The sequence below is a fragment of the Pelobates fuscus genome, chromosome 4, assembly GCF_036172605.1.
Source record: "Pelobates fuscus isolate aPelFus1 chromosome 4, aPelFus1.pri, whole genome shotgun sequence".
Classification (NCBI taxonomy): domain Eukaryota; kingdom Metazoa; phylum Chordata; class Amphibia; order Anura; family Pelobatidae; genus Pelobates; species Pelobates fuscus.
This window is the reverse complement of record NC_086320.1, coordinates 119,067,508-119,090,911: the sequence shown is the minus strand read 5'-3', so window position 1 is coordinate 119,090,911 and position 23,404 is coordinate 119,067,508. Positions and strand designations below refer to the sequence as shown.

General features: G+C 44.0%; 1 protein-coding gene across 23 annotated transcripts in view; it reads left to right on the top strand.

Moving 5' to 3' along the window:
• EPB41L3 (erythrocyte membrane protein band 4.1 like 3) overlaps nt 1–23,404 on the top strand; it is a 237,699-nt gene that overhangs the window by 96,939 nt on the left and 117,356 nt on the right. For all 23 annotated transcript variants that reach the window (XM_063451521.1, XM_063451527.1, XM_063451525.1 and 20 more), the window contains exon 3: nt 916–1,113. In XM_063451521.1, the coding sequence (XP_063307591.1) occupies nt 916–1,113 (198 nt within the window). The remainder of the gene's footprint in view (nt 1–915; nt 1,114–23,404) is intronic.

Sequence of the window (23,404 nt, the reverse complement as noted above, 5' to 3'; positions counted from 1 at the left end):
TATTACACTTGAATCTATGGTATGTCAGTTTAAATTACAAGTAAATCTATATATTAACCGTTATACTTATCTGATGTTTGACTCCTGTGCACTGCATTACAGAAGCCTTTGTGTTCTCAATTTGACAAGCGTGCCATTGCACAAGATCTGCATGCAAATAGCAGCTGCGGCCTTGGGATGTAATTCCCACTATTCACAGCCAGGCAGGGACTATGTTAATTTTTTTTTCTTTTTATTCAAAAACCTACCAGTACAAATAGGATAGGTATTGGAAAGCAAAATAAAAAGGGGGGGGGGGGGGGGAGGGATGGAGAACATTACTTGTGCACTGTCCCATATCCCTAGGAGTAATGGGAGTTTTAGCGCACAGCTTCATTTTGTGTGTTTGTAGGTATTGAAAAGAACTATACACTGTACACTGGGATGCCTTCGCCTCAGAAGTCTACATTGATTAAGGCATATTTTATTTCATTTTTGTTTGTTGATTTTTTCAAAATTTGGTGGAGTTTTTGTGTATTTAGAAGACACACAAGTAATACTTTGTATTACACAGTTCCTTTAATTTTTCAGAAATTACATCTAGTTGCACGTGGACAAAACTGGCAAGGTATTGAGACTTCGCATCTAGTTTTTACAGAAAGTAACACTAGTTTTGTTGTTTTGTCAAACATGCTGTAGTTCTATTGCAGGTAAGTCATAGAACTTGGTGAGGGTGTGCTTGTCTTTTTAAATTGTCTAGTTCACGTGTATATATATATATATATTGGGAACATGACTTGCATTTGGAGTTTTGCTCCAAAACTGAGATTATTTAACGTCAGCTACGTGTGGAGCCTGGGACACCTTCAACAAGGTCATAAATAACTCCTCTTTCTGACAGGAATGAAAACTGAACATCTAATTTTCTCTTCACAGAACGGTGACAAAGACTGGGATAAAGAGGCCGCTATTGCAAAACAGCTAGAATATCAGCAATTGGAAGACGACAAAGTCTCACAAAGATCAGCTTCCAGCAAGCTTTCCAAGTCTCCTCTGAAAGTTGCAAAAAGACCTAAAAATATGCAAGCAAAAGTCATCCTTCTTGATGGGTCTGAATACACATGTGAGGTGGAGGTAAGAGCCAACTGTATTAAAGTTAATCATTTTACTGATTGGAGCATGAGCTGAAAATGGAATTGGATATGATGGTATCTCTTCTTTGGCCTCTATCACACCTGTGAACATATCCAGTGGGTATCATTTTTAGGTTACATAATGAGAATTATTACTCCTGGGTTTTAAGTCTTTAGAATGTTAGCGCCAATTTGTAAAACTCACCAGCTTCACTTGGTATGGTGCCGTGATCTTAAGGATCCAGCTGGTGCTACAAATTTGCATTATGAAACAACTTCCTAGTCTTCTTCAGTAATGTGGTGTACATCCTGGCACTCAGCAGTTGTGGATACATTTTTAACCAAGTGTTTTACTGTTTTTTTTTCTGCCCAAACATTGATCATCCTTGAAGGGACCACCATAGTAATAGACACGACCCTTTGTCAAACAGTTCTTCTATAATTTGCTGTTAAAAATTAAGGATTCGTAGTTTAAATTATCCTATATTTTTCCTTTTTTTTTTACTCTTACAGCTATTAACGCTTTATTGCTTGTAAAATAATGGAAAGTTAAACACTATGGATGTAGTTATTACACCCACCGATTCCTTTCTGTAGAATTAATGTAAGAAAGTTCAGTTGAAATTGTTAGGTTCGTATTTTATGTCGTGGGATGATCTCTATAGTTAAATGACTCAATACTCTTTGATGAATTCAGCTGCAGACTCATGTGTTATAATTAACACGTGCACTTTTGCTCCCCAAATCAGTAATCACTTGATATACTTTGTATATCGAGCTTAATTGGCAGACATTCACATAATATCTTCTATGCATTTTAGGCATTTTCTCTGGTTGCTTATAAAATATAACTAAATCAGAGTCTAATGAGTGTCTGGTGTAGAGATAGGCATCTGTCCTAATCCGCAACTCATCATAATGGGATCCAACAACAGCTGGGAACTACATAGTTTGCCAACTCAATTTATTTACTAATAGTAAGTTGTTGAGTTGAAAACAGAGTTGACATTTTTTTGGTTATTGTGTCTTATATTTTCAAATAGGTTGTTCACTCACAACAGCCCGATGTTTAGGGAAAAGCCAACTTATAAAGCCATTTCTAAGTTAGCATGATTGATGTGGTGTTCTCTGGTCATACAATAACACGATCTTCCCATGACAAAAATGTGTTTCACAAAAATATAATTTATTTGACCTCTAAGTCAGTATATTAACTGTATTCTTCATTCAGGGTTATTCACTAAAGTGAGAATTCAGAATCAATTTAACATTTTAAACAATAAAATAAAAATATCTGAATTGGAAAAATTCTCGTAGTGAGATGTGTTTCCAGATTGGCTGCTTTGGCCAAAAATGTGAAATTCACTTTGAATTCACTTACAATTCTTACTTTAGTAGATAACCCTAATTGTTTGGTTGGCTCCTTGTTCGGGCTTGACAGGTCTATCTTAAGGGTCCGGAAATGTTTGTGTGGTGCCAAATAGGCAATGTCTCATAATTCGGCCATGCCACGGTCCTTCGCAAGAGTTGCAAATAAGTCCTCATAAGTCTGAATCAAAGGGGAATGGGGGTGTGCCAGTGATGCAGGGGAGAAGGGATTCCCCTCCTTCCTATTTAAACCTGATCACATAAGCTGTCAGCCCTCAGTATTACTGTGCTACGTGTTGTATTCCTGTGCATTCTGATTACCTGGTATATGAACCTGTGCTGCTTGACCTGACCATATGCTAGTCTGATCCTGCCTTTGCCTCATACTTATCGGTGCCTTGCTTTGGATTTCTCTTAGCCCATTACTGCATACTGCGTTATGTCTGATAAACCCTGACAAAACTTTGTAAAGTTTAGGTTAGTGATTTTATCTACCATAATTGCTTTCTATCTAAAAATGTGACATTGCTGTCAGATAAAAACTGCATTCTTTTTTTTATAAAATGGCTTATATTGCGCAATGGTTTAGACAGAATTTAGGAGCCAACTACCTAATGTAAATAATAAAGGAACACCAGTTGCAGCTATATAGGTAAAATATGCAAACCTATGTAGCTTTAACTCTGTGCTGCATGTTTTCCTGTAGTTAAGAGGCACAGGTCACATTGCATCATACTCAGTATTTTTTACAGACCTGCTCAGCAAGGAGTGTATTTGTTTCCCAGATGTCCCGTGGTCAGTATGTTGTTTGAGTCCAGACGTGTGATGTATGTTTACTCAAACGGACTGGGCCACTGTACATTTTACACCTCTTATCCACTTTTCCTCTTGACACATTTGCACTTTAATTCATTCTCTATAACAGTGCAAGCCTAAAATGTTTACATTTAGATATAGACACTTGAAGTAACTGCTACATGTAACGTAGCTAATGCCATATCATCTCTGTGCTTAAAACTGTTTCTCCAGTACTTCTTGCTTACGATCTATATACCCCATGCATTTTCAAACTTTTTTTTCTGAAATAGTATTAGATTTTCTATTTTAATCTATGTCTGTTATTGTACAAATAAATATGGAAAATGAATTATTGAACATTTCTTTTCACATACTATTCTTTTGGTGTGCCTGGTTGTAACATGCAATTATTAATAAATATATATATTGAGAGATATGTTTCCAGATTTGCTTTGGCCAAAAATAATAATTTGTAATAGTTGCATGACTGCTTTTCTGAACAACTCATTTATTAAATGGAGTTAAAGTAAAGAGTTATAGCGTCTCTACCGTCTGCATTATCATAATCTCATCATGCAGATATGGATTGGCTTAAAGGAGAAAAGCCAAGAGCGACATCTGTAACATATGTAAAAGTGTATAAATTATACATTTATTTTGGAAATTGTTTTGATATAGAATAGGGGACACCCCAGACTGGGCACAGTAATTGTTGGGAGGCTTTGTTTTTAAATGAGGCATGATCAACATATATCAGGCGGATCTTTTTCTTTCGAGAGTGTTTGCATATTTTGCAAAGACCCTCGAAAAGTCTTTTTGAACTACTGATCAAGATTGGTATTTCACTGAAATTATAACACAATCCAAAATACGATTATGGATAAGTTGAACACTGACAAAAAGGCGGAGCTTACTCGTCAACGTTTGACCAACTGCAGCAGTCGTCAAACAAGTGACGGCTGCCTGATCCACCACAGACCTCAGCACTGACATGGCTCCTGGCAGCTGAAGTGCCAGGAGCAGAAGAGGACCTCAAGGTCCAATTTGTTTTCTGTGGCTGTGGGCCATCTTCACCTTGAGGTCCTCTTCTGCTCGTGGCACTTCAGTTGCAGGGAGCCATGTCAGTGCTGAGGTCTGTGGTGGATCCGGCAGCCATCACTTGTTTGACGACTGCTGCAGTTGGTCAAACGTTGATGAGTGAGCTCGGCCTTTTTGTCAATCAAGTGAAATTCCAATGCAGTCTTGATCAGTAGCTCATAAAGAAAAGTATGAAATGCTCAAAAGTGTGCTTTAAGCATTTTTTAAGACAGTGTTCATTGTTTCAAGACACAGATGCAATTTTATCCAGTAGTGATTTAGTACAATTATTTATATGTGAATGCAGTGGTTTGCTTTTATATCCATTCAAACCACATACAGAAACCCTTATGGGTGAACTGAAAGTTGTTAAACTCATTCCTTATAGCAGTGCAGTAGGAAGCCAGTAGGCTAGACAAAGCAGCAACAGCAGCAGATTTGGAGATTAATAGATTGTTTTTGACTGCAGAGAACAGGGTCACGCAGCATGTAATGATGAAGCAGATGACGAAAATCTTCCAGATGCCTCGGGTTAGCAAGCTACATTAATACAACAGAATGTCTCTCAAATAGGCTTACTATCATGGTTGGGGAAAATTAGAAATTTGACAACACTGACACACAGAAAAAGGGTCTGTTAAAAATGAAGGAAAAACAAACAAAAAATGGAACACCAAGATACAACTGCTAAAACTCCTAAATGGCAGAGAGTTGAGCAGTGAAACCTCAGGGCATAATCTATACATGAAAATTGCTTCATTAAAATGAACCTATAGGCACCAAAAAAAACTTTTAAATTATCTGCCATTTAGGAGTTAAATCACTTTGTTTATGCAGCCAGAGGCACACCACCTTGCACGTGACTTACACAGCCTTCCTAAATACTTCTGGAAAAGGAACCTAAATATTATAGGTTCTTTTATTGTACAAAAGAAGTAAAGGGAAGGGCTGCGCCAGAAGTAGTCAATATATAAACAGTCCGCATAAAAAAGAGAAAGTCTTATCTAAAAAGTCTTGTAGAAGACGCAGAGTCTGTAGGTGTTGGGTCAGAAACAAAAATCCTCGTTGTTCTCCTTTCTTGGAAATTCACTCGTATATAGGGAATAGAGAAAAAAGAGAACAAAAATAGTGCAATATGTCTGATAAAAAATAGGATAAAATATAAAAGCTGGTATAAAACTCACATGTATAAGAGCTATAACCCGCTCTAGTGTAGAAGGCGTGCAGCGGTACAATCCCCGCTTATGGGATATAAGGGAAATTCCTCCGTCAATGGTGTATTCAAGGCTCAGATATAAAAAGAAGGGAGACAGCTAATAGTGCTCACTGGATAAAATGCAAGGATAAAATAATGAATAAAATGGTACTCACAAGAGCGGAGCAGGCCAACTGCTCCCTGAGAATCGCACTGGTGGTATTATCCCCACCTCGGGATTACTTGGAGTCCAGGGATGCCAGGTAACAAACAGTATACGGTGTATTTAAAAAGATAGATGGCACCAATATAAAGTGACCAAATGATCTTTAATATGTTAAAATACACAATAAAATATCCAAAAACGCGTTTCGCCTATACGGCTTTATCAATATGGAAAGAGCATATCATTTCTGTGTTTCTAGATGTGACTAGTCCTGAAATGATTTTGTGCTTAGACACATAACCTCACAAACACATCCAAAGTGTGTTCCTCAGATCCAGATAAAAATGCTATATATAGCTTTTCATAATTGCTGTATTGTGTTTGCAGTGCTGTGAAGTCCCAGAGACATTATGTAACTGTCATTCCCTGCACTGGAAACTGCATTAATATGTTTTGACTCCACAATCCAAAAAAAAAGCAAGCAGCACTAATCTAAAAATAAATAAATGGTTTGTTAAACCCTTTTAAGAAGATTGTTGACCTACTGCTGCATTTGGATTGCAAATTTCTAGTCCGTGCTGAACAACAACTGACAAAATTATCCCAGCATCCTCTTTTCTCAGAATTTTATGTTGATTAAAAAAGATATCACAGAATACGAGGTAAATACTCGTAAAAAAAAAAAAAAAAGGCTCACTACAAGTCGGCAAATCTACTTTCAAGTGCATGTTCATCTGCATTGTATTATTTAACCTGTTGGGTGCCAGGGGAATGAGCAATTGAAAGAGATAACCAAATTGTGTAGGTTCAATCAAGCACAAGAATACTAACTGCAGGGTAGCGTAAAAATGCCTCTAATAATTGTAGTCTTGTTTGACCAGTTTTGCACCTGCAAAGCAACCTTTTCATGTAAATCAGATGCAAATGGTTGTGTGTTTAGGGATTACGCAGTGTAAACATGTAATAAACAGGCTGCGTTTGTCTCTTACACTAAGCATATATACACTGTTACACTGATTAACTGCTTCACTCTTATTTTTTTTTTACTCATGTGTTGATAATCTGATGTATTGGCTATGGTTTAGGTTCAAGATATAAAGATGTATACTGAAATAGATTTTATTCTGGCACCTAAATGTTCAGCTTTAAGAAATATTGGTTACCACAGCATTTAATTGACTGTCTTAAAGGACCACTAAAGTCAATCAGTCCACTTTATCAATGTCAATGAAGTGGTCTGGGTGCAGTGGTCCTATCATTTTAACCCTGTAATGTAAAACGTAGTTTTTTAGAAACTGCTTATTTACATTGCAGGGTTAGATCAACCTCTAGTGTTTTTTTCCTGAATGCCACTAAATGGGGTTTCTGCAGCACTGAACAAGTTAAACTTGTTCACTTGACACAGAAGCCTATAGGCTTGGATGCACATGAAGGGGGGGGGGGGGGGGGAGGGGTGCAGCAGTCTCATCCTCCAACTTCAGGTTCCTGTATATTGTTCCTGGTGTCCAATATACAGGAACTCTTGAGAAATATGGCAAGAAAGTGCATTATTAGACATGCTCGCATCACATCAAGTAGAATACAGAACGCTTAACACACATTCAGATGCGCACTGGACACATGCAGCCATGAATGTGGTTGGTCAGGGTGGCTGCTAGTCAGACACGACCCCTTTTCCAGACAGGCCCGTTCGGTCATCCCTTGAGGTTCGTCCGCCCCTAATTCCACATCTATACCAAATAATGTTGAGGGATATTTTGTAGTCGTTAAGGGGAAAGGGTTGTATGCATGCTGTTGCTCCACTTTTTATTTTAATTATGTTTTCAAAAAGGTTTGGCAAAAACCCAGCATCCAAACACGTTGTGCTTAACTTACTTTTAGAAATTCTAAACATACGGTAATAGGATTAATTGTAAAAAGCAAATAATGGAAAAACCCAAATCCAATCACCATGGAATCTAAAGTATTGTTCCCCCGATTGTTCCACTTTTGATATTCTCCCCATAATTGCGCTTCACAGTATTTATCAAACATAGGAAGCAGTATTATCAGTAAGAAGAACACTGTCTGTACACGTAATGAAAAAATATGTAATTGAAGTGGTTATAGTGCCTACAGTAGATCCCCTCTTTTAAGTGCCCCCAAAACATATTATTTTATATTTCAAAGGCACGCCTCCAAGACATCTGGATAGAGGAGCCGTGACGTTTTGCGTGCACGGTTTGTCATAGAGAATCATTACATTCAATAATGGGTGGGGACCTAAACGAACTATGGGCATCTTTAATGTCTCTTTAAATTGGCAATTAAACTAATCAAATTCATATCTGGGCTCTATGAAGCAAGCCATGATTTGCTTTGCTGCAAAAACAACATTGAGTTATGTACAATATTATAGACATGCTGCCTTACTACTCGTTATGTGTCTATCTCAAAACAGAGCAGACAATAGAAAACCTCTCTGATGCACAGGAGTGTGTTCATGTCATGTAGGAGCATGTGTGAACATGCTCTAATTGTAGTCTCTGTAGTCAGACTGGGGCAGCGGTAAACCCTTGCAAACACCCTTTATGTGTTAGGGTTCTTGTAGCATAGAAACACCAAATGTTCCATGGCCCTGCCATTTGCTATCAGAAAAATACATCTGCATGAATTCAGTTTATGTTTTGATTTATGTAAACGTGTGTTTATTCATGGTTAATTGATGTTTTAAAAATAAATATATATGGATAGTGTAAGACAGGGGGCGTCATTAAAATACTGCAGCACTAAGTACATTGGCGAAGAAAATGTGAACTTCTAAAAAGTTGCTAAACAATGTCATCCAAATCCATTGTATAAGGACCCTATTCGAGCACCCGTCTGGTGTTTAAAGGGCATAATTCTATTCACTTCCAGCTCTCTTTAATAACATAGCAATACCGATTGTCAAAAGACTAGCTTTTCATTTTAGTCTTCAGTTTGATAAAGCCTGGCTTCAGTGTGTAGTATATCTGAAAGGGAGATAGCATTTTCATTAAATACATCATTGGATGTGACATACTGTGAGTTAACAGTAGGTTAGGTTACGTAGTAGTTACTCGGTTCTGTTTGAGCTGTTCCTTCAAAGTCTCCTACATCAAACAGTATGGGTAATATGAAATTCGAGGACTGTCGTAGCGTCTCGCTAGTGGTGAAACAGTAAAGGATCTTCTGCGTGATATAATATGCTTACTTGCCTGTTGCATTCTAGCTAGATGGTTTAGTTTGCTTAGCTCTTTCAGAGACATTTTATTTTAAAACAAGTTTTCTTTCAGAAGTACCCTGTTTTCCTTTGACTGAGCTTTGACATTATGGAATATTATTATGTATCAGTACATAAGGCTGTAGCGGATGGCATTGGGCCCTCCTCAAAGTTTGTTTTAAAAATGTATTTCGTGTGATTATTCCCCTGTATAGATGTATTGTATGTAGCATTCGCCTGATTGTTCGTTAGTTTTCATTCCGTGTTCCATACGAATGAAAACTACCGAACCATCAGACCCAGTGGTGTATCCTGGTTTTGTGCTGCCCTAGGCAGGACAAAACTCAGGCGCCCCCCACCCTCCACCCAACCCTTCCCCCCGCCCCGCCTTCTAAATACACACACACACACACACACACATTAATTGACAGATACGCATACATTAGCTAACAGACACACTCACACTCACTAACAGACATACACACACACACACACACACACTAACAGACACACTCACACTCACTGACATACATACACACACTCACACACTAACAGACACACTCACTAACAGACATACACACACACAAACTAACAGACACACACACACACACACACACTAACAGACACACACACACTAACAGACACACTCACACTCACACACTAACAGACATACACACACACTAACAGACACACTCACACTAACAGACGCACTCACACTCACTGACATACATTCACACACTCACACACTAACAAACACACTCACTGACAGACACACACACTCACACACTAACAGACACACTCACACACTAACAGACACACTCACACACTAACAGACACACTCACACACTAACAGACACTCACACTCACTAACAGACATACACAGACACACACTAACAGACACACTCACTGACATACATACACACACTCACTCACTAACAGACACACTCACTAACAGACAGACATACACACACTAACAGACTGACACACACACTAACAGACACACTCACACTCACTGACATACATACACTCACTAGCAGACATACACACAATCACAGGCTGACACATACTAACAGACAGACAAACACACTCACATTAACATATATATATATTTTAATTTACCCCCTCCTCCCCCCCAGCCTCCTTACCTTTGGGAATGCTGGGGGGGTTCTCTATCTCCCTGGGGTCTAGTGGGGCTGCCGGTCGGGCTGCTGGGCGGGCGGCGAGGGAGCACTTCCTCTGAGCTGTCTGCTCAGCTCCCTTGCGCGCCGCAGAGTGAGACTGGGAGCCGGAATATGACGTCATCTTCCGGCTCCCAGCCTCACTCTGCGGCGCGCGAGGGAGCTGAGCAGACAGCTCAGAGGAAGTGCTCCCTCGCTAGCCGCCCTCCCGCCAGTGCCGCCCGACCGCCCAGCAGCCTGCCTTGTCAGTTAGCCGCAAGGCTAACAAGGCATTTGCCCTGGGCATTTGGGGGTGGCTTTTTTTGCCGCCCCCTGGAAAATGCCGCCCAAGGCAAATGCCTTGTTTGCCTCGCGGCTAATACGCCCCTGATCAGACCACCCCAGAGAGAAGTGTGCACCTCGTTAAGCTTTCACACTCTGTAACCGCAATCTAATTGATCATGCAATCGGTACTTTGTATATATCTGGGTGGTTGCCGTTCGGCAAACGAATCGCGTGGCGGCAGCCATCTTACGCAAGAAAATCTCAGCGGTGTGTAGTCGGCGAGTGTCTGGAACTCAAATCGGACACTCAATTACCCAAACACCGCTGAGACCATTAGGTCATTAGGTCCCCCCCACCCTCAGGGCCCCCTTCCCGCTGGGCTGAAGGGGTTAAAACCTCTTCAGCCACTTACCTTTCTCCAGCGCCGGGCTCCCTCTTTGCTGGGGAACTCTCCACCCCCTGCTGACGTCAGATCCGAATGCGCAAGCGTGGCAAGAGCCATGCGCGCATTCAAACCGCCCATAGGAAAGCATTACCTAATGCTTTCCTATGGACGTCCAGCGTCTTCTCAATCTCAGAACCGCCTCTAGCGGCTGTCAGTAAGACAGCCATTAGAGGCTGGATTAACCCTCAGTGAAACACAGCAGTTTTTCTGAAACTGCTATGTTTTCAGCTGCAGGATTAAAACTACAGGGGCCTGGCACCCAGACCAGTTTATTGAGCTGAGGTGGTCTGGGTGCCTATAGTGGTCCATTAAGTGTTCTGTGCAAAGTGTAAAGTGAGGTGGCCATGACATGATGGTGTCTTTCTACATGATGGAATTACATTTTTATATTGGTGCTTTAATTCCTGGATATCATGGTGTGACCGTTGATACATTAATTTTTGGGGGATTTGGATTTGCAAGGTTTCCTTGAAACCCACTCCTCCTCTGCTGACATCACTCACCCTCAATGGAGAACATGGGACAACCTTGAAAATGGGATGAAGGTGGGATTTGGGCTGCATAAGGAAGGTGTGTGTGTTGCCATTGGTTGCCTGTAGCAAGCATGCTATGTCGCCTGACTGTAGACATCCAATAGGTAACTAACCAGCCAAGAGTGGCAAATGAAATGACGCTGCTAGATGTGAAGTTACACTCTTGTTGCTGCTTCAGATATCACTCTATGCATGTGCAGCATTTCAGTATGAAACTGTGCACAAACTCAAAGCACTGAAGTGGTCATAGATATATATGTAAAGGGCTTGGCCTGCAGTTGTGGGAGGGGCATAGTACCTATATAAACCCCCCTACTCACCTTCCTCCATTCCGTAAGTTTTCTTAGCGACTCGCATGTCGCTGTTTCTGGCTCCTTACTCCCTCTTACCTGGTCCTCGTGGCTCCTCGCCTGGCCTGCGGTTTCCCGGCTGCTCTTTTCGCCCGCTGTCCTCCTGAGGCTCTGCTCCCTCTCTTGCCGTACGGCGCGGTTGTTATGGCCTCCGCGGGCATCCTGCTTGCGGTGTTTCTGGTGGGCAGGTGGGGATGTCTTGCAGGTATGCCTCGGCAGTGCCTCTGGGGGGGAAGGGTCGGCCATGCTGCGGCGCTGCTCGCCTCCGCGGTTTTCCTCGCAGCATAGGTGGGTCAGAGGGTAACTTTTTACAGCAGAGTCTCGTTTCGCTTTGTCGGGCTTTGTCCTCTCCCTTGGGCCATCTGGTCTTCGCTGCACTTGGTCGCCAGGCTCCCATCGACCATCTCGCCGGTGTTTGGTGGATTGCGGAGAGGACGCTGGCTCTGCACGTGTGCACGTGGGCGGGCTCCGCTACGTGTGTGACAATTTAGGATTTGCCTTATAACGTAGGTTTAAAAATACATAAATGACCCCTTTTAAAACAACCCATACTTTGACAAAATTGCACTGCTTACAGTACTGGCCGATGAGAGGTTTCTTTATTAATTATCTGAATATCCATCGGAGGTACAGGTAACTTATCTTATAAGGCAAAGGTGACATGTAACATACATATCCTTGTAAACAGAAACATTTAGACACGCTCACCAATTTTTTAAGAATTTGGACCTACTTAACTTGTTAGTTGGAATGTATATGAAACTTCAGTTTTTTTTGTTTTTGTACTATTACAAACGTTGGAGCTAGTTCTTTAAGACGTATTGTTTCAATATGTTATTACAAGGTCAACCTTTAAGTAAAATATAAGGAACTACATATTATGTTCTCTACAGGCTGGACTGGCATTGAAGCGGTTCATGTCCCCCTACTGACTACTCACATCTTTTTTCTGGGTCAAAGGCTTTCACTGAGCGTTTTTACCCACCCTCCTTAGGCATATTAAATCCTTCTACTAGCCAGAGACGGTCCTTCTAGCCCAATTGGATGCTGGTGCGTCTGATTTGTGGTGACCTAGTTGTATATGTTATCTACGGTTAATCTTATTAATGTGGTATGTGAAGTCCCTAGTCGGTGCTGGGGCATGGACAGCGAGACAGGATGCGTCTGGTATTAAATTGACGTTGGTGCCTGATCGTTTCACAGTTAACGCCTGGTTGTGTTGTTTTAATGAGTAATGCATTCAAGTGTTGGAATTGCAGTGCTTGTCTTGCTTGCATCGGGTCTCGTGTCTCAGCCGGTTCCCAGTGTCTCCGTGCTATTAATATAATTCTATTGTCATGTGGATGTGTACAGCATTGCAAACTTGTTGCTTGGTTTTCTAGACTTGTGCAAAAAAAAAAAATATATAGAGGGTGTATCTCATTCGTATCTTTCCTACCGTTTCAATACGCGGTCTTAAGCTACGTGGTTGCTACTAACAAGCTGTTTTCGATCACGGGATCTGTCCTGCGTTTCACTTCAAGCTTTCGTTTCTTTGCTTGGCAGGGCCGCGTCTGCCTGCCATAACCATGCCGAGTTATTTTCCAGAAGGAGCGTTATGTATTGCTCTGGGTGCATGTTCTGGCCCTTGCGAGACCTGTGGGTTATACACGCGCCTGCGCTTTCTGATCCTATTTTCCTGTGTACTCCTACAGCCTGACCACCTGGACTCCGACGGGCTCACTCTGCCCTCCAGTTACGGTCGGCCCTACGATTCTCCCTCGTACCCATCCCCCCTTTTATTTCTCTTTTAATTTCACACAGTACGTCCCCCCTCTCTCACTCATTTCCCTTCCCTCTTAGTTAGCTGTTGCTGGCTGTCAGGGTCCTAGGTGTCCAATAGTGGTAATTTCCCCCTGGCTTCTTTGCCTTAGGTTAGTGGTCCCGCGAGGCCAACACCCATCCTCATACTCGGAGGTACTACGCCCCTCGGGCCAAATCATAGTTAGTCGCCTCGCATGTATTATAGAGAGGACCTCACCTGTCACTCCCATTCTATCGTATGATTAAATATCACCGAGAGGCCAACACCCCGCCACAACGTTCAGTGGCCACGTTATCCCCTCGCGCCAACGCATAGATAGAGCCTCTCACGCCGCTTGGCATCTAGCAGGGCCTCACCTGTCACCAAACCTAGTTTTTAATTGTTTCGCCTTATTGGCATTAGCTAGTGAGCCAGCACACACGCACACATTGGGGATCCTATACACTGCACATTCATTTCCTTTTTCCACCTTACGGACGCCCGCCTGGACTCTGACGTGCTTACTCTGCACTCCAGTTATGGTCGGCCCTACGGTACTTCCTTGTACTCCCCCACCTTTCGATACACGTTTCCTCAGGTACGTTTTCCTTCTCTCACTCCCTACTCTCCCCTCTTAGTTAGCTGTGGCTGGCTGTCAGGGTCCTAGGTGTCCACTAGTGGTAATTCCCCCTGGCTTCTTCGCCTTAGGTTAGTGGTCCCGCGAGGCCAACACCCATCCTCATACTCGGAGGTACTACGCCCCTCGGGCCAAATCATAGTTAGTCGCCTCGCATGTGGCATAGAGAGGGCCTCACCTGTCACTCCCATTCTATCTTATGATTAACTGTCACCGAGAGGCCAACACCCCGCCACAACATTCAGTGGCCACGTTATCCCCTCGCGCCAACGCATAGATAGAGCCTCTCACGCCGCTTGGCATTTAGCAGGGCCTCACCTGTCACCTAACCTAGTTGTAATTGCTTCGCCTTTTGGGCATTAGCTAGTATGCCAGCACGTACACTCACATGCACACTCACACACTTTCACACTCATGCGCACATTGGGTCGCTTGGGCGCTGTTATTCGTCTCTTTTCTAGCAGGTCTCCACTGCTAGGCGTTGGCGGGGTATTGTCCATCCGGGCTCTCTGGTTTGGTCTGGTACCCATCACGCTGTGGTGCTTGCGGCTACTCTGTTCTGTCTTCGCCGCTGTTGTCTATGGGACGTGCCGGATGGCAGTTTGGGGTAACTGGCATCTGCCACTTTGGCTGGCTCCGATCCAGACTTCCTGCACCTTTCGGGGGCCAACCACGGGCGGCCAGCCGGGTTAGCTCGTGGTCATCATCTTCCACTGCTCGCGGTTTATGTGTTCGGGCCTTCTTCCCCTTTGAGGCTCCTTCTTCGCATATGCCGATACTGTTTCTGTAGCTATGTTGTCTGCATTTTTGGTTCCTTTTTGCCACCTCTACTTGCATCAACTCTACATATCCGGTACACAACTCCACATGTTGTACTGGTTTACCTTTCATACGCAGGTTCATGTCCTCATACCAGACTATTTAGCATACTCAAGGCATTTCAGGTTCCAGGGAATTTTCAAATTTACAGATTTCACATCGTCATCCAAGTATCTCTTTCACTATCAGACTTATATGCCTGTCACACGAACCGGGCATCCACCTTTAATGTAGGGCAATAACCGCTTGATCCAAGGAAAATCTGACTGCCATTCTGGGGTCAAGAAGGAATTTTTTCCCAACTTGTTGCAAATTGGCAGCGCTTCAAATTGGGTTTTTCGCCTTCTTTTGGATCAATCGTTTAAACACAACTGTGAGGTAGGCTGTATTTGACGGGCACTAGTCACTTTAAATTGGTAATCTAGTTGTTGAGCCGCTATTCCAACTTACTAAAGTTTCTTGGGTCTCACATACTTTCCCCCAGCCACCACGTCCTCCTTGCAGCATTATCTTAGGAAGTCTCACCTATTCATGCAATCTATTGACCACCTTCTCTCCCCCACATTTAGTCTACCCTAGGGGGACTACACGATTTTAATATACCTTGCTTCCCCTGGCACAATTAAGAGTGCCGGTTAAAGTGCTGGGCAACTATTTCCTCGCTCGGCATTTATCATGCAATTCGGTTTTGTTGATTGCTCTTAATTTCTGGCTCTTTTTTGCCCTCTTTTATAACAGGCCTACCACCAGGGGCGGGCTGGGCCGGGGGGCAGGGAGGCAATTGCCCCCCAGGCCGCCCGAAATTCTTTTAGGACCGGCCGCGGCGGGCCGGCCCTTTAAATGCTGCAGCCGCCGAGCGCTCTGTAAAGAGCGCTCAGACGGCTGCAGCTGCTTCTCACCTCCCCTCCCCTGTAGGTGGCCGAGCTGAACTCCGGTCCGCGGTCCCGGCCGGAGTGATGGGAAGGTGCACACTGAGTGTGCACTTCCTGTCAGTCCGGCCGGGTACAGGAAACAGAAACTCCTGTTCCGCGCGGAACAGGAGTTTCTGTTTCCTGTACCCGGCCGGACTGACAGGAAGGTGCACACTGAGCACCTTCCTATCACTCCGGCTGGGACCGCGGACTGGAGTTCAGCTCGGCCACCTACAGGGGAGGGGGAAAGAAGAAGGGGAGGGGGGGGGTGGGAGAGAGTAAAAAGAGAGGTGGGGGGTGGGAGAGAGTAAAAAGAGGGGAGGGGGGTGGGAGAGAGTAAAAAGAGGGGAGGGGGGTGGGAGAGAGTAAAAAGAGGGGAGGGGGGTGGGAGAGAGTAAAAAGAGGGGAGGGGGGGTGGGAGAGAGTAAAAAGAGGGGAGGGGGGGTGGGAGAGAGTAAAAAGAGGGGAGGGGGGTGGGAGAGAGTAAAAAGAGGGGAGGGGGGTGGGAGAGAGTAAAAAGAGGGGAGGGGGAGGGGGGGAGAGAGAGTAAAAAGAGGGGAAGGGGGGAGAGAGAGTAAAAAGAGGGGAGGGGGGAGAGTAAAAAGAGGGGAGGGGGGGAGAGTAAAAAGAGGGGAGGGGGGAGAGTAAAAAGAGGGGAGGGGGGAGAGAGTAAAAAGAGGGGAGGGGGAGAGACTAAAAAGAGGGGAGGGGGAGAGAGAGTAAGAGGGGGGGGAGAGAGTAAAAAGAGGGGGGGGGGAGAGTAAAAAGAGGGGAGGGGGGGAGAGAGTAAAAAGAGGGGAGGGGGGAGAGAGTAAAAAGAGGGGAGGGGGGGAGAGTAAGAAGAGGGGAGGGGGGGAGTAAGAAGAGGGGAGGGGGGTGGGAGAGAGTAAAAAGAGGGGAGGGGGGTGGGAGAGAGTAAAAAGAGGGGAGGGGGGGTGGGAGAGAGTAAAAAGAGGGGAGGGGGAGGGGAGGGGAGGGGGAGGGGAGGGGAGGGGGAGGAGGGGGAGGGGAGGGGAGGGGGAGGGGGGGGAGAGAGAGTAAAAAGAGGGGAGGGGGAGAGAGTAAAAAGAGGGGGGGATAGAGTAAAAAGAGGGGAGGGGGGAGAGTAAAAAGAGGGGGGGATAGAGTAAAAAGAGGGGAGGGGGGAGAGTAAAAAGAGGGGAGGGGGGAGAAAGTAAAAAGAGGGGGGGAGAGAGTAAAAAGGGGGGGGGGAGAGAGTAAAAAGAGGGGGGAGAGAGTAAAAAGAGGGGAGGGGGGAGAGAGTAAAAAGAGGGGAGGGGGGAGAGAGTAAAAAGAGGGGGGGGAGAGAGAGTAAAAAGAGGGGAGGGGGGAGAGAGTAAAAAGAGGGGGGGGGAGAGAGTAAAAAGAGGGGGGGGAGAGAGTAAAAAGAGGGGAGGGGGAGAGAGTAAAAAGAGGGGAGGGGGGAGAGTAAGAAGAGGGGAGGGGGGGAGTAAGAAGAGGGGAGGGGGGATAATAAGAGGGGGGACTAAGAAGAAGGGGGAAGTAAGAAGGAGGGGAGATAAGAAAAAGAGTGGGGAGTAATTAGAAGAGGGGGGAGTAAGAAGAAGAAGGGGGTAAGAAGAAGGAAGGGGGAAGAAGAAGAAGGAAGGGGTAAGAAGAAGAAGAGGGGGTAAGAAGAAGAAGGGGGGTAAGCAGAAGGGGGGAGTAATAAGAAGAAGGGGGGTAAGCAGAAGGGGGGAGTAATAAGAAGAAGGGGGTAAGCAGAACAAGGGGGGGGAGTAAGAAGAACACAGGGGGGGTGAGAACACACAGAGGGATGAGTAAGAAGAACACAGGGAGGGGGGATGAGAAGAGCACAGGGAGGGTGGGTAAGGGTGAGAAGAGACCGCTAGGGGAGGATGGGGGAGAGGAGAGCTCTAAGGGACAGAAGGGACAGCTCTATAGGACAGGGGGCAAGACAGGGAGCTCTTTAACACTACGCGCACACACACACAATGCATTCCTATACATACACAGAAACACACAATGCACCCCTATACATACACAGAAACACACAATGCATCCCTATACATACACAGAAACAGAACATGCTTCCCTTACACACAGAGAAACACACAATGCATCCATTACACACACACACACAATGCAACCCTTACACACAAAGACAATGCATCATTTGCACACATACACAGAAACATACAATGCAAACCCTTACACACACATGCAAACACACACACTGTTTTTCTTACATACACACAGAAACACAATGCATCTCTTACACTCAATGCACACACATACAGACACACACCTTGCATCCCTTATGCATACAAACACAGATTCACACAATGCATCCCTCACACACAACCAGAAACACATAATACATCCCTCATACACAAATACACACTGCTTCCACTACACACAAACACACTGCATCACCTGCACAAACTGGTATCCCTATACACTACATACCATAAGCACACATATTAGATAACACATAACACATCCCCTACACACTCCACTCCCTGTGAGCGAGCTCATGGGTGGGTGGAACATATAAGTGGACTTATGAGTGGGCCTTATGGGCATACTCACCGTCAGGCACTGGGGCCCAGACCTTGAGCTGTGTAAGAGGCCCCAAAAAATGGAGCTGCTTCAAATTCTCCCAGAACGTTGAATTTTGTGACCACAGTTGCAAACAGCCTCCAGAGGTCCTGTTCTACACCAGACCAGTGGAGCCAAACTCCAGCCCATCATCATCCTCATCTAATTGTAAGTAGGCAATCTAGTATATTATTAGTGACACTAATCTATAATTTACATCACATTAAAGGGACACTATAGCTTAATGAAGTGGTTCTGGTGTCTATAGCTGGTCCCTGTAGGCTTTTTAATGTAAACACACACTGTGTGCAGCACTGGCGTTAGTTCATATGGCAGATCATATGGGGGGGGCAAATTTATATTTTGTCTAGGGCGGCAAAAATCCTTGCACCGGCTCTGATCCTGGGCAGGCGCACCAGTCTACTGGTGACCCACAGGAGGGGAGTGCACTGATTGCACTGCACTCTCCTCCTGCCCAGACCCGTCTTGACCGCAGTGCAAGTGCCCTCCGCCCCTAATTTACAGTGGCTCACACTCACAACAAGCAGTGCCTAGAGCCCTTTGCAGAGACGGAAACAAAGAGGTTCTGCGGCAGCTGGCCGTCCTGCAAGCATTACATTAAACAGCTGTTCCCCATGCAGCCACAGGTGGCGTTGTGCTGGGAGACTGTGATTACTCTTCACTTCCTCCCAGCCTACAGAGCAGCGCATGGGGGAGAGAGGAGGAGGCATGATTTAATCTTGAATAAATCCTCTAAGCAAACCTTTATAAATTTGGGGGATCAGCTCTGTTTCCACAGTTTATTGGTGTTTACTCTCATCTCTGTATTAATATTGAGGGATGTCTAAGTAGTAACATCAGTGTGTGTCAGCAGGGCCAGCCGTTGGGGTAGGCAAGCTGTGTGGTCACGCAGGGTGCCATGACAATAGAGGCGCCCGGCGGCCAACACAGCTCACAAGTTGGGTACACCAGCATATTTAATTTAAACGATTCGCTGGTGGTCCACTGGTGCGCACCAGCAGTAGGTGCAGTCAGATCATATCCTCTCCCTCGTGGTTCCGGCGCTCAGTTAGTGAGTCAAAGCACAGGCTCAGAGATTCTCAGCCTGTGCTCTGACAACATTGAAAGTCAGAGCCGTGAAGGAGCGGGTATGGCAAAGAGCTACTGATTAGCATAACATCAATATCCGTTATAAAACCAGGAAAAGGTGGGCATGGATGGTGAACTGATTTGGTGGCGCAATGGGCCACTTGACTGGTTTTGCCCCCCAGGCCTAAGGCTGCCAGCCCTCCCCTGCCTACCACGTCGTCGGTTCCGGCACACCTCAACCGACTTATTTCCCTTTTACTTCTATACGGCCTTATTTGCCCCTCACACAAATGTAAAGGGCTTGGCCTGCAGTTGTGGGAGGGGCATAGTACCTATATAAACCCCCCTACTCACCTTCCTCCATTCCGTACGTTTTCTTAGCGACTCGCATGTCCCCACCCTCCACTCCCTCTATCTATACTTTCATTACACCTCATGGGTGGGCCCTCTTTTATAACAGGCCTACCACGTCGTCGGTTCCGGCACACCTCAACCGACTTATTTCCCTTTTACTTCTATACGGCCTTATTTGCCCCTCACACAAATATAGATATACTGCTAAACTACTGTAGAAGTATATAAAACCAAAGTAAACCAAAATAAAAAAACAAAACATAGAAGAAAAGACAAATGTATAATCTAAGCCTAATAAAAACGTATAACAGGATCAGTATATAAGTTATATGTCATGCAAATATATAAACTATTTGACATTCCTTAATAAGGGAATCGTTAGTAAATCAGCACCATGTGTCCAAGTTATGTTAGCCAATTGCTTGGCATATCCCCATAACAATATAATACACTGTCTTTTATGGCAACACAAGCTGAGTTCAGACTGGGGTATAGTGAATATTTCCATTGTGAGCTATGATTTTGCTGATGGATGATGTAAATCCATTCTTCACTGACAAAACCGAGGTTATCACACAGACAACATGATCCAAATATAGAAGGAAACACTATCTACCATATGGTGGGGCCAGCTCACTCGCCTGGCCGGAATCCCACAGAGCAGGCTTTGGATGTGTGCTTCATATCTCCAGATGTCTCTTTAACCCCTGGGAGATGTTAGCTGTTTTAGTCATCCTCAGGAACCCAGAATAGTTTAAATTCTGAATAGTTTTAATGCAAAAGATTATAGATTATTAATGTTACCGAGGCAACTTAACTTCAGATTGTATTATCTTCTTTTACACTCTTCACATCACTAAAAGGTCTTTAATATACTGAACACATTAGACCGCTTGCAGACTTAATAGCCTGCCCATTCATGTAATAGTAGTAAAGGCTAGGCTAGAATTGTTACACAAGGGCTAATTTACTCTTATTAGCATTTATCATCTCAAATCTTTTATTTTTTATATATTTTTTTTCTTTACAAAAACGTCGTACTGTCCCTTTGACATTATTAAAAAAAGAAATGTAAATATTTTTTTCTTTTATAGTGGCAATTTGATATAAAAGAAGATCAAGGGATTCCTTGTCATTGTTTCAAATAGATCTTTTAAAATGACTAAATAAGAAGACACTGATGTATCCTGATATGCCTCACATAAGCAAAATTGTGTATATTTTTATTAACACACCAAAACAATACTGCTTCCCATATGTACTCATAATGCAGCCTATGTGCTTTAAGTTGAAACAGGCAGCTCTAAAATAATAAAAAAGCTGACTTACATAAACCGTGGGTTTAATATTTAACAGAACAAACTAGATAAATATTTTTGGCAAGCATTTCACACAATACGGACAAGTAAAGATGAAGAATCTTGGAACAGAATAAAGCAGAAATTACCTATGTAAAAAAGGGACACCAGATAACTTTTGCTTAAATGGTTACTCCAACCACCATGACCACTTTAGTGATTTGAAATGGACATGGTGGTAGGAGTCAGTATGTGTACAGAGATATTGTTAACTGTGTGCTGGGGGCTAGTTGTACAGCAAATGTGCATCTATACTGCCTCCCTTGGTAAACTCATTAGCTCCTTTGGCTTCCAATATCATTTCTACGTAGATGACACGCAAATCTAACTGTCCTCTCCTGATCTCTCCCCGTCCCTCTTGACTAGTGTCTCTGACTGCCTCTCTGCTATTTCTAACTGGATGGCTGCCCACTTCCTTAAACTAAACTTGACCAAAACTGAAATTCTGGTCTTTCCTCCCTCAAGTGTTGTTACTCCTGTGTCTGTCTCCCTCCAAGTCAACGGTGCTACCATCAGCTCCACCACGCAGGCTTGCTGCCTAGGTGTTCTCTTTGACTCTGACTTCTCCTTCTAGCCTCATGTTCAATCTATCACCAAATCCTGTCATTTCCATCTCAAAAACATTGCGCGCATCCGCCCCTACTTAACGCCAGATGCGACTAAGGTGTTGGTCCATTCCACTGTCCTTTCTCGCCTTGACTACTGTAATCTGCTTCTCAGTGGTCTTACGTGCTCCCAACTTGCGCCATTACAGTCCATAATGAATGCAGCAGCGAGGCTCATCTTCCTGTCCGCCCGCACCTCCCATGCCTCACCCTTCTGTCAGTCCCTACATTGCCTTTCTATAAAATATAGAGCTCAATTTAAAATTCTGGTTCTTGCTTTCAAATCGCTACATAATGCTGCTCCCCCCTATCTATCCTCCCTTATACACAAGTATGTTCCATCTAGGCCCTTACGATCTGCTGAAGACTTACGTCTATCTTCTGTCCGTACTCCCACCTCTGATGCTCACCTTCAAGATTTCTCGAGGGCTGCACCGTTCCTGTGGAACTCGCTTCCCTCCTCCGTTAGATGCTCACCCAGTCTCCACTTCTTTAAAAAAAAAAACACTTCTTCATAAAAGTGGATCAATTAAACTGTTAATAGCTCCTGACTGATTCCTCTTCTGCAACTGTCACTAGTCTAATACTGTCCTTACCTTTTTGTGTCATTTTACCCCACTCCCTCTAGCATGTAAGCTCATTGAGCAGGGCCCTCAACCCCTCTGTTCCTGTGTGTCCAACTTGTCTGGTTACAACGGGTCTGTTCGTCCACCCATTGTAAAGCGCTGCGGAATTTGATGGCGCTATATAAATAACATAATAATAATAGTATTAATTAATAGCACGCTGCCTAATGTAAATTTTAAGGTCAGTTCATTGTGAATACACAGATCCGCAGAATAACAATGTATTAATGTATTTTTGTGAACATCATATTTTTTTTTACAACATCTTCGCTGTTAAAAAGTGCATGTTATCACTGCAGACACAAGTTCAATTAACTTGGATTAAAGGGGCACTGTCCCCCCAAACCCTGATAGTTATGAAACACTCATACTGACTTTGTTGGAATTTCACTGAAATTTAAAAACAGTCAAAATATATACTAAGAACAAATAGGGATTACTTTGTCTCAGTATTTTTCCTATGCCTGACACTTCTAGGCAATGAGTGGAGCTACCACCATCTAGAAGTGTCAATCTTCCAGCCATCACTGCTGCAGACATGTTAGTTGTGTCTAATGAGGTTCCTGCGGTCTTGTGGGTTCCTCCTTAGACCTCAATTCTGTACTCTTGTGCATGTGCAAGAGAACAGCAGTGACGTTGGTTCCTAGCACCAGGAGCAGAAGAGAACAGGCCGGAAAAAAGATGGTGGCCCCCTCGAGGGACAGGTTACATAGTTACATAGCTGAAAAGAGACTTGCGTCCATCAAGTTCAGCCTTCCTCACATTTGTTTTTTTGCTGTTGATCCAAAAGAAGGCAAAAAAACCCAGTTTGAAGCACAATTTTGCAACAAGCTAGGAAAAAAATTCCTTCTTGACCCCAGAATGGCAGTCAGGTTAAGGTAACAAAATCTCACCTTTTCTTGCTCCCGCCCCCAACCGGCCACCAGTGATCATGTCAACATTGGGGGCCCT